Raw genomic sequence first — 12,249 nt, 5'->3', positions numbered from 1 at the left:
CAACGGTCAGTAACTGTGTATCCCACACCCTACGACTTACACAAGCAAATCACGAGTTTTTCGATTACAACAACTTACCCAAGAGGGTACCCACAACCACAACTGACTTATTAGGAACCTAGCCCTAACCAGGTTCGGCATCATTCCCAATGAAGTAGGGGCGATACAATACCCCGTGAGCACTTACAGAATTAAACCCTGAAAGTCTCCTATTTAATTTAATTAAATTTATTTTATACAACAAATACTCACAATATATATAAATAATTTCTAAAACCAAATTAGGATAAGGAAGAAAACAAAATCCATAAATCAAACCATTCACAAAGGGTAAGCTTGCCTTAAATTAGTTGATTACGGTATTTTTCTGCCCACACACCGCTAAATTAATACACACTGCATAATAATATATAATCTCCTAAAATTAACTAAATCACATCTAAAATTAAATTCTAACCGTACGGATTTATTCACATAATTACTTAACTTACCTGTATATTCAAACTCCAGGGTTGTGTACAGCTTCTTCTTCTCCCAAATTTCTTCACTATTATTGCTCAATTACTCGACCAATTGCTCATTGAAATTGAGTTAAAAAGGTAAAAGAAACAGGCCACTAGTAGTTGCCGTGTGGTAGCCAGCTGGTGCCACCACCTAGACATCGTTTTGGGGTTAGCTTGCTGATTAAAATTAGCATTTCTTCCCCCAACTCAATTTGAACCTGCAACCTCCAGCATCCCCTTGCGTGCGTGTGTCATCTCACCTAGCAGCTCCTTCACTTTCTACATGCACACAACTAATTTTAAAGTGATCCCGAGCCAAGTTTTGAAATTTACTCCTAGACCCCACTGCTTCCGAAAATTATCACATACACCACACTAGTTTATAACTCTTACACCCCCAAATTTTTAATAATTAATTATCCATCTCTTTAATATAAAATAAATTAATATTTTTTTAAACCCACAAATATTCAATAATCACCATATATATAATAATTAATAAAATACTAACCGTTCTTAATTTTAAATTAATAATTATCAGCTACACTCAATTAGATTAATAATTATTAATTATTTTTAAATTATCAGTGGATTTTTCATTAGTTTCAGTGATTGTTGAAACCTTTTTAGTTTTCAGGTTCCAACCATCACCAGAAATCATGGTTGGGTTTGGATGAGAAATTTTTATTTTATTTTTTTTTCTAATTTTAATTTAGTTAATACAAATAATAATGAAGGAAGTGTTTGAACAATTTTAAAAAAATACAAAAATTAGTTTGATCTAAAGCAAATCATAAAAATAAGTATTTTATAAAATACAAAAAGTATTTTTGTATCATGTAAATATAAAAATTGTTATATTATTATATGATATATATCTTTTATATTATCTAAAAAGAATTCATCTACCACCGCCATTCACGGCGCTGACCGGATCATCGGAAGCTAAAGCAATTTCTCAGAAGATGGTTTTGCTCCAAAAAGTTTGAAGCTTCAAAAATCGCGCCGTTGATTGCTTGTCGTGACTTGAGAGCGGCGATGATGGGCGGGGGTCCATGAGGGAGGGGCGATGGACAACGTGGGCACGCAGGGAAAGCTCTCGAGCGTGTGAGCGGGTATGAAATGAAATGATTGTTTGTGAGCATGTCAAGTGGATGGTGGACCCCATTCCAGTCCCAAAGCCATAAGCCCATAGGCCATGCTAAAGCTTAAACTTTGAGTTTTTGAACGCTTTTAAAATGTCAGATTATAATTATAATTTTGAATATTTAATTTATTAATTTAAATAATTATATTTTTTTTAAAAATTTATAAACTAAAAACTAATAAAAGTGTTCACAGAAACTTAAAAAATAAATTGAATGTCATATTAAAAAGTAATTTTTAAAAATTATATCAAATATGTAAAGTGTTTTAACAAATATGTTTAAGAATACTTTCACATTTGATGTTATTTTTATTTAATTTCAAACCTCCGGTTAAACTGGATTTGTCTTTATATTATTCTAATAAGACTGCCCCGGCCCGCCCCCCTTTTTGGTTTAAAATAAAATGTATTTAATTTGATGAAATGGGGCCCGGCGCTGAGGAGAGAAGCAGAGGCAGAGCAACTGAAAATCATGTCGGAATTGCTTTTGGGGAAGAAGGAATGATAGGATTTAGAGGCTGTTTGGCTTACGGTTTTATTTTGTAACTTATAGGCTGTTTAGCTTATAAGTTGTATAAAATTTAAAAATTGTATAATGTTTGAGTTGATAATATATTTAAATAAATATGCTTTAAGTTATTATTTATATAATTATGTATTTATTAAAATTTAATAAAATAAAAAATAGATATTGTTAAATAATATAAATAAAATTTATAAAAATATTAAATATATATTTTTAATATACATTTTTATATATAGTGAATAAAGGGGAATATGAGGGTGATGACGACAGAGAGAACAGGCGTTGATGGAGGTTGGAAGCGGTGTCCAGAGATAGATCTAACAACGACAACAACAAATAAAGTAGAAGGATGAATGAAGATAGAACTTAAAAATATATATTTTGTTTGAAGATAAATTTATTATTTATTTGATCAACAAAATAAGTTACCAAAAATTTATTTGAAAAAGATTGGAAGAACATCTTATCTCAAACGTTTTTAAAATAACTTATAAGATTAATAATATTTAAGCTCTTAAATTTTAATAAATATGTAATAAGAGAAATTATGTATCCCAATTCAGGAGTTTATAAGTGGGTGAAATCAGTAAGCCAAACATCCTCTAAGGACAAAGGGCCCACACCAACACAGACAACCACTCTTATTTAAATAATTAATTAATATATTTCAAATGCATTTTACGGCTTTTGGGTTTTGTGCTTCCCATCCCAAAGCAAGTCTTTAGACGTTAGCCTTTAGTACATTTAAGCGCGTTTGTCTTTTGGCTTTCTATTCGTTGTAATTCATGTTTATGGTTAAATCGCCCTTAATCTCTCACTTTCATTGTTTGTTCTTTCTTAATACAATCTTGTACTTTGCTTTTCTTTTAATCAAAATGAGCTTCTACTCTGTTTTGTTATCAAGACCAATTTTTTTTTATTATATATAAATAATAGTAGTAATTAAGATGATAAAAAAATAATTTAAAAATAAAATAGCTAAAGAATAAATAAATAAATAAAAGATCATTTTTACGATTCTAACTTGATCATGATTTTTCTTAAATTAAATGATATACATATAATTTACTATATTATAAATTTTAAAATTACATTTTCAAAATATAATTTGTTTGTGACTTTTGAGCATTCGTTGTTATTTTCACAAAAATATTTTAAACCCTAAAAATATTTTTCAAAATTAATTTAGTAAACCCATAAATTTATTTATTTTTCTTAACAAGTCCGCATCAATATGAATTTAAAAGTTATATAATTTAAAGAAAAAGAATAGAGAAATTAAATATTTATTTTAAAAATTAGTTTAAGAAAACTTTTATCTCAACAAACTAATTCTCACAAAACAAAAAGATTACATTTTTACTTGGTCTACAAATCATTATGCAATGAACAAAAACTTGCATAAAAATGAAACATTTTTAAAGTTCAAATAGCCCTTCCTCTTCCCCGAGTTCCAAACGCTGCCTTAAGCGGCCCCTGCATCAATTCCTTTCTCTGGAGCCTGGATTCTCTCAGCAAGGCGGCGTCCACTCCTCCATTGCCCCATCTCTACTCTCTCGTTTCTCTCTGAAACGCTTTCTTTCTCTCTTTCCACATTATGGCTATGTTGCCCTCAATATGCTCACAAAACTGTACTTCTTGTTTTCCCCAGCCTTATTAGTCAAAATCTCCATACTTTAGTCCCTGTCAAATGGCAGGCCCCATTCATGTTCCCCTTTGCCCAAATGGGTTTGGCTCGTTTTTGAATGCATGGTGACTCTCTTTGGAGTTCACATCTTAAGCACGAGTAAATAGCAGGTTTGGTTCTTCATTCCATTCCCCCAATATGGTTGTACTCGCAGGTCCTACTCTCTTTGGCCTGGTTACTGGAAAAGTGCTTCACATATGATATTCTGAAGGTGGCTTAGGCTGGTGGGTTCTTGATCCAGGAGAAAACCATGGAATTCTGTAATTCAAAGCTGCAGTTTTCATTTATTTACTCCACTGGATCCTTTGGAATGGGAAATTTAGGAGGGGCCGGGCTTTTGATGTTTTTAAGGATTGAATTTCACTTTGTTTATGTGGGGATATTCTTTCCCCCGGGAGATTTGTGTATTAGTGAAGATTGGGACAACTGGTACTCCAGAAAGTCCAGTGTTCATTTTCGCACAACACCCCCCCCCCCCCCCCCCCCCCCCCCCTTTTTTCTATTAACGTTATATTCTTGCTTGGTATTTTCAATTTCAGGCATTTGTGTATGCTTTGCCCGCTTAATTGTTTTTTTTTTTTTTTGTTGGTTAGGTTTTCAATTTTATTTTCCAGGTTGAATGAGATTTCCCTATTCTTGATTCAAATACAAACTGGAGCCTAGTATTTTCCATTGATGAACTAGTAGTAGATCTTTTGTTATTGTTTCATTCTTTCTCTTCCTCTTACACTCTGGAAGGGTTTTGAGGTTTGGCACAACTGTTTTTTTGTAGGGTAGAGAATTCTTGATACAAGTATTCCTTAGCGAAGACAATGGTTTCCTCTGTCTCACAACCGACCCCCTGGGAACCAGCAAACTATGATGAGGTTTCTATGCAGCAGAGCCTGCTTTTCTCTGATAGTCTTAAGGTAATCTCTGGCTTCTGTACGTGATTCATTCAGCCTCCTGTTTCCTTTATTTGTGGATTAGCGGCTTTTTTATCCTATTCTGATGTTCTTAGTCCAGTACAAATTATGACAGCTTCTACAAAATTTTGGGACTATAGAATTAGATGCACCTCTAAATGGTCCAAAATGAGAATTTCAGATATTGTATTTAGGACAGAGTTTTTCATAAACAGCAGCATTTTTGTGGGTGAAGTTGTCATATGCTAGCTTAGTTAATGCAGTTTACATGGAAAAGTACCTTAGTCGATTATATTGACAAACGAGGAAAAGCACTTGAAATGAGTCAAAAAAGAAGCTGTTGTAACTTCGAAATGAATTACAAATGATCCTAGCCTTTCATTTTTGAAATACGTGAATGACTTTTGTTCATTCACAAACCCAGTTCCCCCCCCCCCAACACACACAATTTTTTCAGTATTTCTTACAATTAGTAGCTATACTTTTATACATGTAGTGCATATTATTCAAGTTTTTAAGTAAATGCAACTCTCATGTGTTTCTATTTCATTATTATTATTTTTTATTTTTCAGTTGAGCCTAGTTTACTAAAATAAGGTTGTGAAATTTTGTGTCCTCCTGTTGCATTTGCATCCTTAGGATTTGAAGAATCTGAGAACGCAGCTATACTCAGCTGCTGAGTATTTTGAATTGTCATACACCAATGATGACCAAAAACAGATGTGAGTTTTTCAATCCATTAATGTTTCAAATTTTAACAATTGTCAGGATTGGTATTCTGCTGTTATCTAGTTTCTTTGATATTGTTTATTGAATATTACTTTGCTTCCAGAGTGGTTGATACATTGAAAGATTATGCTATCAGAGCCCTTGTGAATACAGTTGATCACTTAGGTTCTGTGACATACAAGGTTAATGACCTGTTGGATGAAAAGGTTGATGAAGTTTCTGGAACTGAGCTTCGGGTGTCTTGCATTGAACAGGTATGCTAGTTTCCACTCTCTGCTGGGTGATTCTAGTGCTTTAGTTTTTGTTTTGAGCTATTGTGTCTTGAAGGATTTTTTTTGTCCCTTATCACTGCTATTTCTTGAAGAAATTAATTGTTGATTCGAAGAAAGTTGCCCAAAGAATATGGCTATCAATAACTTGTTAAGCTGAAGAAACACTACTATCAAACTTTTGAGTAAACTTGAATTGGTGAATCCTGATGGGAGAGTGATCTTCATTTAGGTACTTTTGCTGTTAGGGAATGCCAGTTCCTAAGTTAACTAGTGAGAGATGATATGGTTGGCTTCTTTTCTCCTATCATCCACTAGGATAGTAAAAATTCCAACGACTAGGTTTTTGGTAATCTTCATGGTGTTGCAAATTATTTATGAACAAGTGGCTGTTGCAGACTTGCACCACATCCAGGATTTACCTGTAATGATGCTTTGTATTGAGGGAGTTAAAATGTCTTGATGACCCTTTGTACGTCACATACAGTAGGGACTAGGAAGGACTTCAAATATACATAAAAAATGAGCTCTGGTAGAATCACAAAAACACAAGGATTCACATGGTTTCTTTGAATTAACACAAACTTGCTTGAAGAATTCCTTGGTTGGATGCCATTTTCAGCAAAGCCAAGTACCCTCCTTTTGTCTTTTAATTCAATCCCTAAAAAGTTGTGCCGTATTGGTTTCTTGAGACTTGAATGCAGACAGGAAATGGCAGTCAGTTACTAACCTAGGAACTCATAACTATGCATGCTTCCCAGTTGCGATGCAACCTGTGGGAGAACAGCTTCTTTTCTTGTAGACAAAAAAAATAAAAAAACCATATCAAGCCTTTATCCCTTTATATGGGGTTGGCTAAATGAATTTTAACTCAGCAGGCATTTGTTTATGCGGTCTTATCTCCTGTGAAGCTCTTGTAACTAAAAACGCCCATCTTGGTGCTTGAACCCATGACCATAAGGCTAAGAGCCTTGTGCTTTACCGAGCTAGAAGGGCCTTCTCCTTTCTTGCAGGCAGAAGCCGAACATTTATAAAATAGGTGGGCATTAATTGGCAAATTGAATCAACTGATAGTGTTACATAAAACTACGCTTTCTGCTCTTAAAGAGTAGGAACCGAGGTTAAAAGCAGCATCTTGACCACCTTCATTTGCTTCATGTGGTATCTTAGAGACTGCGGACGTGCCAAAAGTACATTGATCACGAGGGTATTTCACAGCAGTCATTAGTCATAGATACTCCCAGATACCATAAGCGGTACATCTTACCAGGCAATTACTCTTACCTAGCTCAGTTTGAATTGAATGTGTATTGATTTTTTCTGTTAATTTTAGAATTTATTTCTTGGCAATGAAGTTGTTTTGAGTGTTGTAATTTACTAAATATCACATTCAGTTGGGGAGACCATGAATGGTGCCGTCCGCACAAAATCGAAATATCAAGGGTGTAGCTTGGATGATGAAGATGAGTGGCATCAATTTCGAAATGGTACGATTACATTTTTAACTCTACTGTTGTGATATTGGTTGTGCTGTAGCTTCTCCATGCTTACCAGTTCTCTCGCTTTTTCTTTTATCCTCCTCTCAAAGCTGTTAGAGCTACGATTAGAGAGACTCCATCGTCCTTGGTCAGGTACCGATGTCATATTTTGTACAGTTAATGATATTGGTAATCGGTACTGTTTTCTGGATCGTGAAATTGTAGCTTGAATGCAATGCAGACAAGGTGGTTCTCCATCGCCTTCTCCACTACCCTTACAGCGAGCTGGAACCTTCTTGTTCACCGGCAGCATGCCAAGAAAGGAACTTGGTTTGTTCATTTTTAACTTTACATCTTAAGTTGTGTTGAAATCTTTCCTTGCTGACACTTCTCATCATAATAAATCAGATAAGCGCACAGTTTCACCGCATCGGTTTCCTCTTCTACGTTCCGGGTCTCTGTCCAGTCGGTCAGCGACTCCAAACTCAAGGGCAAGTACCCCAAATTCGAGCAGGCCGACCACTCCAAACTCGAGACGGGTACCCACTGGAAACTCTTATGTTTGTTTAATTACTTCCCCTTAGCATAGATAAAGTTGAATGTTTGGTCCGCTAAAAACACAGCAAACCCTCCATATTTCTGTTTCGAATTTCATTTCTTCACAACGAATGTCTTGTTTGCATATCAGTTTCCATCAGAGCCTCGAAAATCGGCTTCGATGCGTTTCCACCAGGAAAACGAGAAGGGCAGTCCGAAAGAGATGGAGCAGCCACCCAGCAAGAGCAAACGGCTGCTCAAGGCCTTGCTCAGCCGCCGCAAGTCCAAGAAAGATGACACCCTTTACACCTACTTAGACGAATACTGATAACGAAATTCTCACCTGAAAAAGGATTAGAAAAAAAAGTTTCCCCAAAGCAGGGCGCTCTGCCCCTGCCTCCTGCTCCAGCATTCTTGCATTCTACCCGTTTTCACTCAATTATTTTCAGTTTGCTTTCACACTTTCTTATCTTGTTATCATTGTCGATGTTAAAGAGCACCGGAACGGACCAGCCACTTCACCTGGAACCGTTCTAGTTGCAAGCACAAAAAAGGGAAACTGAGACCCAGTGGCATGCATGTCACAAGAGTGAATCCTTTTTGATTCTGATATATAATTTAAACTCGGTACGTAATCAATTTTTCTTAATTGTTAATTTGTAGCATAGTGATGCTTAATAAAGTTTTAAGCTTATTATAATATTCTATGGTGTATTTTATTTTTTAAATTCAAGTTTTAATTATTTTTACTTAATAAAAACAAATTTCAATGGCGAGAACATCCTTCACTAGTAGTAAGGCATGGGATACCAATTTTATTGAAACTAAATCTCTACATTGTCTTGTGTTGTATAAATATCAATACACTGTTACAAACTCTTGCAGCCGCTCTAGATTTTTCTATGAAAAGTACAATCTGCGGATAAATAGTAAAGCCATAGTTGTAACGCTATGGTAAAACATTTATGTGGAAATTGCATATTAGTACAGATGAAGTTTAGCTGAATGCTAATGGGAGTTTACTGGCATGGCTGGTCATGATTCCATGGCCTGGCCAAATTCTTCGATTGTTCTTGTGGCAAGCGTGAGAACATCCACAAAAGCACTGAATGATGCCCGAAGAAATCTTGCTTCAACTGCTTCGAAATGCCTGTATGATGCTCAGCGGATGACGGAAAAACATAAGTTCGCACTGTTTGTAGATTTTTTGTTTGGCAACATATAAACACTATAAGTTGTTATCTAAAAGTGCTGGCAGAAGGTGACTAGTAAGTTTATGGAAACGACCAAGTAATACACAGAGACTTATGAAAAATTCCTAGAGATATTGGGTATATCGGTATTTAGTCCAAATGAGCTTACAAGTCACCTTCAACTAGCATTTTTGGATAGGACCCATAGTGTCACACTACATTCAAAAGAACTCAATGGGAACAAATAAGAGTGATATTTTCTGGGAAGAGATTGATACAACTATATTGTTTGATAAATTAGGCCTTGGAAACAGAGTGGTTGAGGAAAGGGACTCACACAAAAAGCTTTCCGTTAGAGACGGTCATATGCCTCTTCACTTTGTCTGGCTGCAACTGGAGTTAAACATAGAATTTAGCAATATGTAATTGACGAAGTATTTACAGGACAAACTTTGTAGGATTTGAAGCATGTGAAACAAAACCTCCTTGTCGACAGCCAAAGCCGAGCAGACAATTTGAGCGTGCACCTCAGACTCATAATCTACTTCAAAATCACTGAAAAGAGAAGTAAAACATCCCCCAACACACACAATCAACATCAACAACTAATCATTCTATTCATTTATCAACAAAAGACAACAAAAGAAGAAGGATACAAAAAGACTTAAATATCTCTTTCTGGTACAACCTCCACGTTGCCAGCCCAATGCCCCAAATTACACCCAATATTAACAGTACTATTCTAACTCTCTCTAAGTACCAACAACATTTTCCATGCTGTTATGGCTGCTGCCTCGAAAGCAGTCACAAGACCAGATCGTGGTAAGACCTTTCCCTCCACATCTTCACAGTTTTACAATGTGCACGCTGGATTGTATTTTAGATTGCATGCTGACAAAAAATATTCAAATGAGAATGCACGGTTTGATGTTAAAAGACACGTGAGAGGTATCAGGGTTTGCCTATAATTGGCTTATTGTTTCTAATGACATTAGTTGTCAAAAAGACAGAAAAAGAATCAAAAAGAAGAAAAAACCACATCCGTCATGTCAGATTCACAACCCATAGAAAAAATGATACTCAAGCGAGAAAAACTGCTAAAAAGCTTCTAGCCACTACCCAGAAGGCGTAAACTACAGTTTCTGCCTAAAAAGGAAAGAAAAAAAGAAAAAGAAAAAGGAGGAGATGCATTTGCCTTTTCCCCCTTTTTGGATCCAAACCCAGATGTGGTTCCTAATCTGCAGTTAGGCTAGAAACCACGGATCCAGAAATCACATCTGTGGTTTCCAGCAAAGAGGCAGAAACCAAAAAAATGAGTTTTCCACCTTTTGGCACAAAAGTGTACGGTGATTTCTGCTTTGCATGTCAGCAGTTTTTTCTATTTGAGTTATCATTTTTTCTCTTTGTGTTCGGCAATGTAATGTGGCGGATAGGGTTTCATTTTTAAGAAATTGTTTGGTTAGAGTAAGTTTAGAAAATTTCCATGTCTCAAACAAAACAGAGTAGACCGATGTTTGTAAAACTGAGCACCAGAATGATAGCTTAAGACGTTCTGTGTTTTACCCTACCAGCTAGAGAACTAGAAACTAGTGTTCTTGTCATATTCTATCTGTTTCCGAGCTGGCTATAGCTCTCTTATGCCTTGCAAAAACCAATCAAATCAAAACAGGGAAAACGATTGGCAGAATACATCTTTATGTGTCACTTAACTACCAAAACTGGTAGTAGTTATTCATCACTTAACAAACAGCATGTAGATGTAGGTAATCCCTCTCATGATGAACACAATGCAGAATACATCTTTATGCATCCTTAACTACAAGTTCTATGAGTGATGTATTGTATAGATAAAATTGTTCCTTGCTTCACATGAGAGGTGTAATATGTTTTCTTAGGTGAAACAAGAAAAACAACATACTAAGCCTCTATCCGGGGTCAGCTACATAATTTCTCTCTCCATTTATTCCTATCTATGGTCTTATCTTCTGTAAAACTCTTATAATTAATATATCTAAGTGTCTCCCACCAATTTTTTCTTGGTCATCCTACCTCTTAGATGAAACTGGAATTCGAGAAATAGCAATATCACATATTATACCCCACTTGAGCGAGTTGGTTCCTGACTTCCTAGATTATTGGTTAGATTAGAGACTTGAAAACTAAATAATTCTCCAGATAATGCTACAATAAATACAACAACAAAAACAGCAGCAGCGGCATAAAATCACCAAGCCTTATCTCAGTGAGTAGGTCTTCTGTAACTCTATTCACGATCATTTCTTTACCATGCTACAATAACTAAGAAAAAAAAAACACCTACTAGAAAGTACACAAATTAGTGCACTGATCTAAAAGGAATAAAAACTATAAACAATTATTTAGAATATTCATGGTGTAAGTTTGATTAGGGTTTTATAACAAGCAAGTTAAATAGCCAACAACAACAACAACAATAATAATAATAAGCAAGTGAAGTACAAATTTCCTAGTACATAATATTCCTACCAATGTCACTGCTCAGAAAATTAAGCGGTTCCCTTTTCACAACCGCATTGCAACCAAAGTAGAGATTAAAACAACTTCAGAGACACAAAGATAGTGCAACCAAATTAAGAGACATAAACCAATAATTATTTGGATGAAGAACAATCAAAGCAGCAGCAGCAGAGGCAGAATCTTGAAAAGAAGAAATCAAAAGCAGTGGTTCCTTTAGGAAAATTTTAACACAAGACAACTGAAGATCCAACTCAAAATCGATGAAATTGACGATAGTCGATAGAAGCCAGAACCTTGAAAACACGCACAGACAAATAGACCCTTCAACCACACTGGAACAAGTTCATAAACCCAGTAAAAACCCCAAAGAAAACAGAAGAGAGAGAGAGAGAGAGAGAGAGAGAGAGAGACCAGTGGAACTGCCACTCGGAAGGAAGAGATTTAGCATCGGTTGTAATGTCAGAAGCAGCAACAGTCTCCACCTCCATCTCCTCTCCAATAGCACTCAAACTGAAAAATCAAGTCTTTTGCTGCTTCTCTCTCTCTCTCTCTCTCTCTCTCTCTGTTGAATTAAGTAGGGCCGTTAGGGCACCATTGAATGAGGCGAATTTGGATTCGGCCCAGTTTTGAAATAAGTGGACTCAACAGAAGCCCAGAGACCTGATCTGACTGTAACAGACAAAAATAAAGTGGATTCAGATGCAGAAACACAACACTAGAATCTTTATATTAATACACTCAAAATAAATAAAATAAAAATACATAAATATCTTAATAAA

At 35.5% G+C, this 12,249-nt stretch overlaps 2 protein-coding genes across 3 annotated transcripts; one reads left to right on the top strand and one right to left on the bottom strand.

Annotated features, from left to right (window-relative positions):
* Positions 1-3,612: 3,612 nt before the first annotated feature.
* LOC127809531 (protein ABIL2) lies at positions 3,613-8,931 on the top strand. 2 transcript variants are annotated; one of them, XM_052349493.1, is made up of 10 exons: positions 3,613-3,973; positions 4,636-4,771; positions 5,408-5,490; positions 5,601-5,751; positions 6,937-7,036; positions 7,161-7,253; positions 7,355-7,397; positions 7,486-7,574; positions 7,653-7,783; positions 7,933-8,931. In XM_052349493.1, the coding sequence occupies exons 2-10, from the start codon at positions 4,676-4,678 to the stop codon at positions 8,107-8,109; spliced, it is 963 nt and encodes a 320-aa protein (XP_052205453.1). In that variant the 5' UTR covers positions 3,613-3,973; positions 4,636-4,675; the 3' UTR covers positions 8,110-8,931. The 2 variants fall into 2 exon arrangements, with proteins under 2 accessions (XP_052205453.1, XP_052204720.1); XM_052348760.1 differs by having other exon boundaries at positions 3,613-4,087.
* LOC127810671 (uncharacterized) lies at positions 8,571-12,049 on the bottom strand. The gene is made up of 4 exons (XM_052350598.1): positions 11,882-12,049; positions 9,457-9,529; positions 9,312-9,367; positions 8,571-8,931 (listed from the first exon to the last, which is right to left on the bottom strand). Exons 1-4 carry the CDS (start codon positions 11,956-11,958, stop codon positions 8,817-8,819), a joined length of 321 nt encoding a protein of 106 aa, XP_052206558.1. The 5' UTR covers positions 11,959-12,049; the 3' UTR covers positions 8,571-8,816.
* Between the last annotated feature and the right edge of the window lie 200 nt (positions 12,050-12,249).

This window comes from Diospyros lotus, chromosome 1, assembly GCF_014633365.1.
Source record: "Diospyros lotus cultivar Yz01 chromosome 1, ASM1463336v1, whole genome shotgun sequence".
Lineage (NCBI taxonomy): Eukaryota > Viridiplantae > Streptophyta > Magnoliopsida > Ericales > Ebenaceae > Diospyros > Diospyros lotus.
The sequence above is the reverse complement of the archived record's forward strand: the minus strand, read 5'-3'. Positions and strand labels throughout refer to the sequence as shown.

Excerpts from the sequence above, each read along its gene's own strand:
- LOC127809531 (XM_052349493.1), top strand. The coding sequence starts at position 4,676 with ATGGTTTCCTCTGTCTCACAACCGACCCCCTGGGAACCAGCAAACTAT. Across the intron at positions 7,037-7,160 it reads TAAGCGGTACATCTTACCAG|TTGGGGAGACCATGAATGGT; the intron begins GCAATTACTCTT and ends TATCACATTCAG. Across the intron at positions 7,398-7,485 it reads ACTCCATCGTCCTTGGTCAG|ACAAGGTGGTTCTCCATCGC; the intron begins GTACCGATGTCA and ends AATGCAATGCAG.
- LOC127810671 (XM_052350598.1), bottom strand. The coding sequence starts at position 11,958 with ATGGAGGTGGAGACTGTTGCTGCTTCTGACATTACAACCGATGCTAAA. Across the intron at positions 9,530-11,881 it reads TCCGAGTGGCAGTTCCACTG|TGATTTTGAAGTAGATTATG; the intron begins GTCTCTCTCTCT and ends TTCTCTTTTCAG. Across the intron at positions 8,932-9,311 it reads TCTAACGGAAAGCTTTTTGT|GCATTTCGAAGCAGTTGAAG; the intron begins GTGAGTCCCTTT and ends AGCATCATACAG.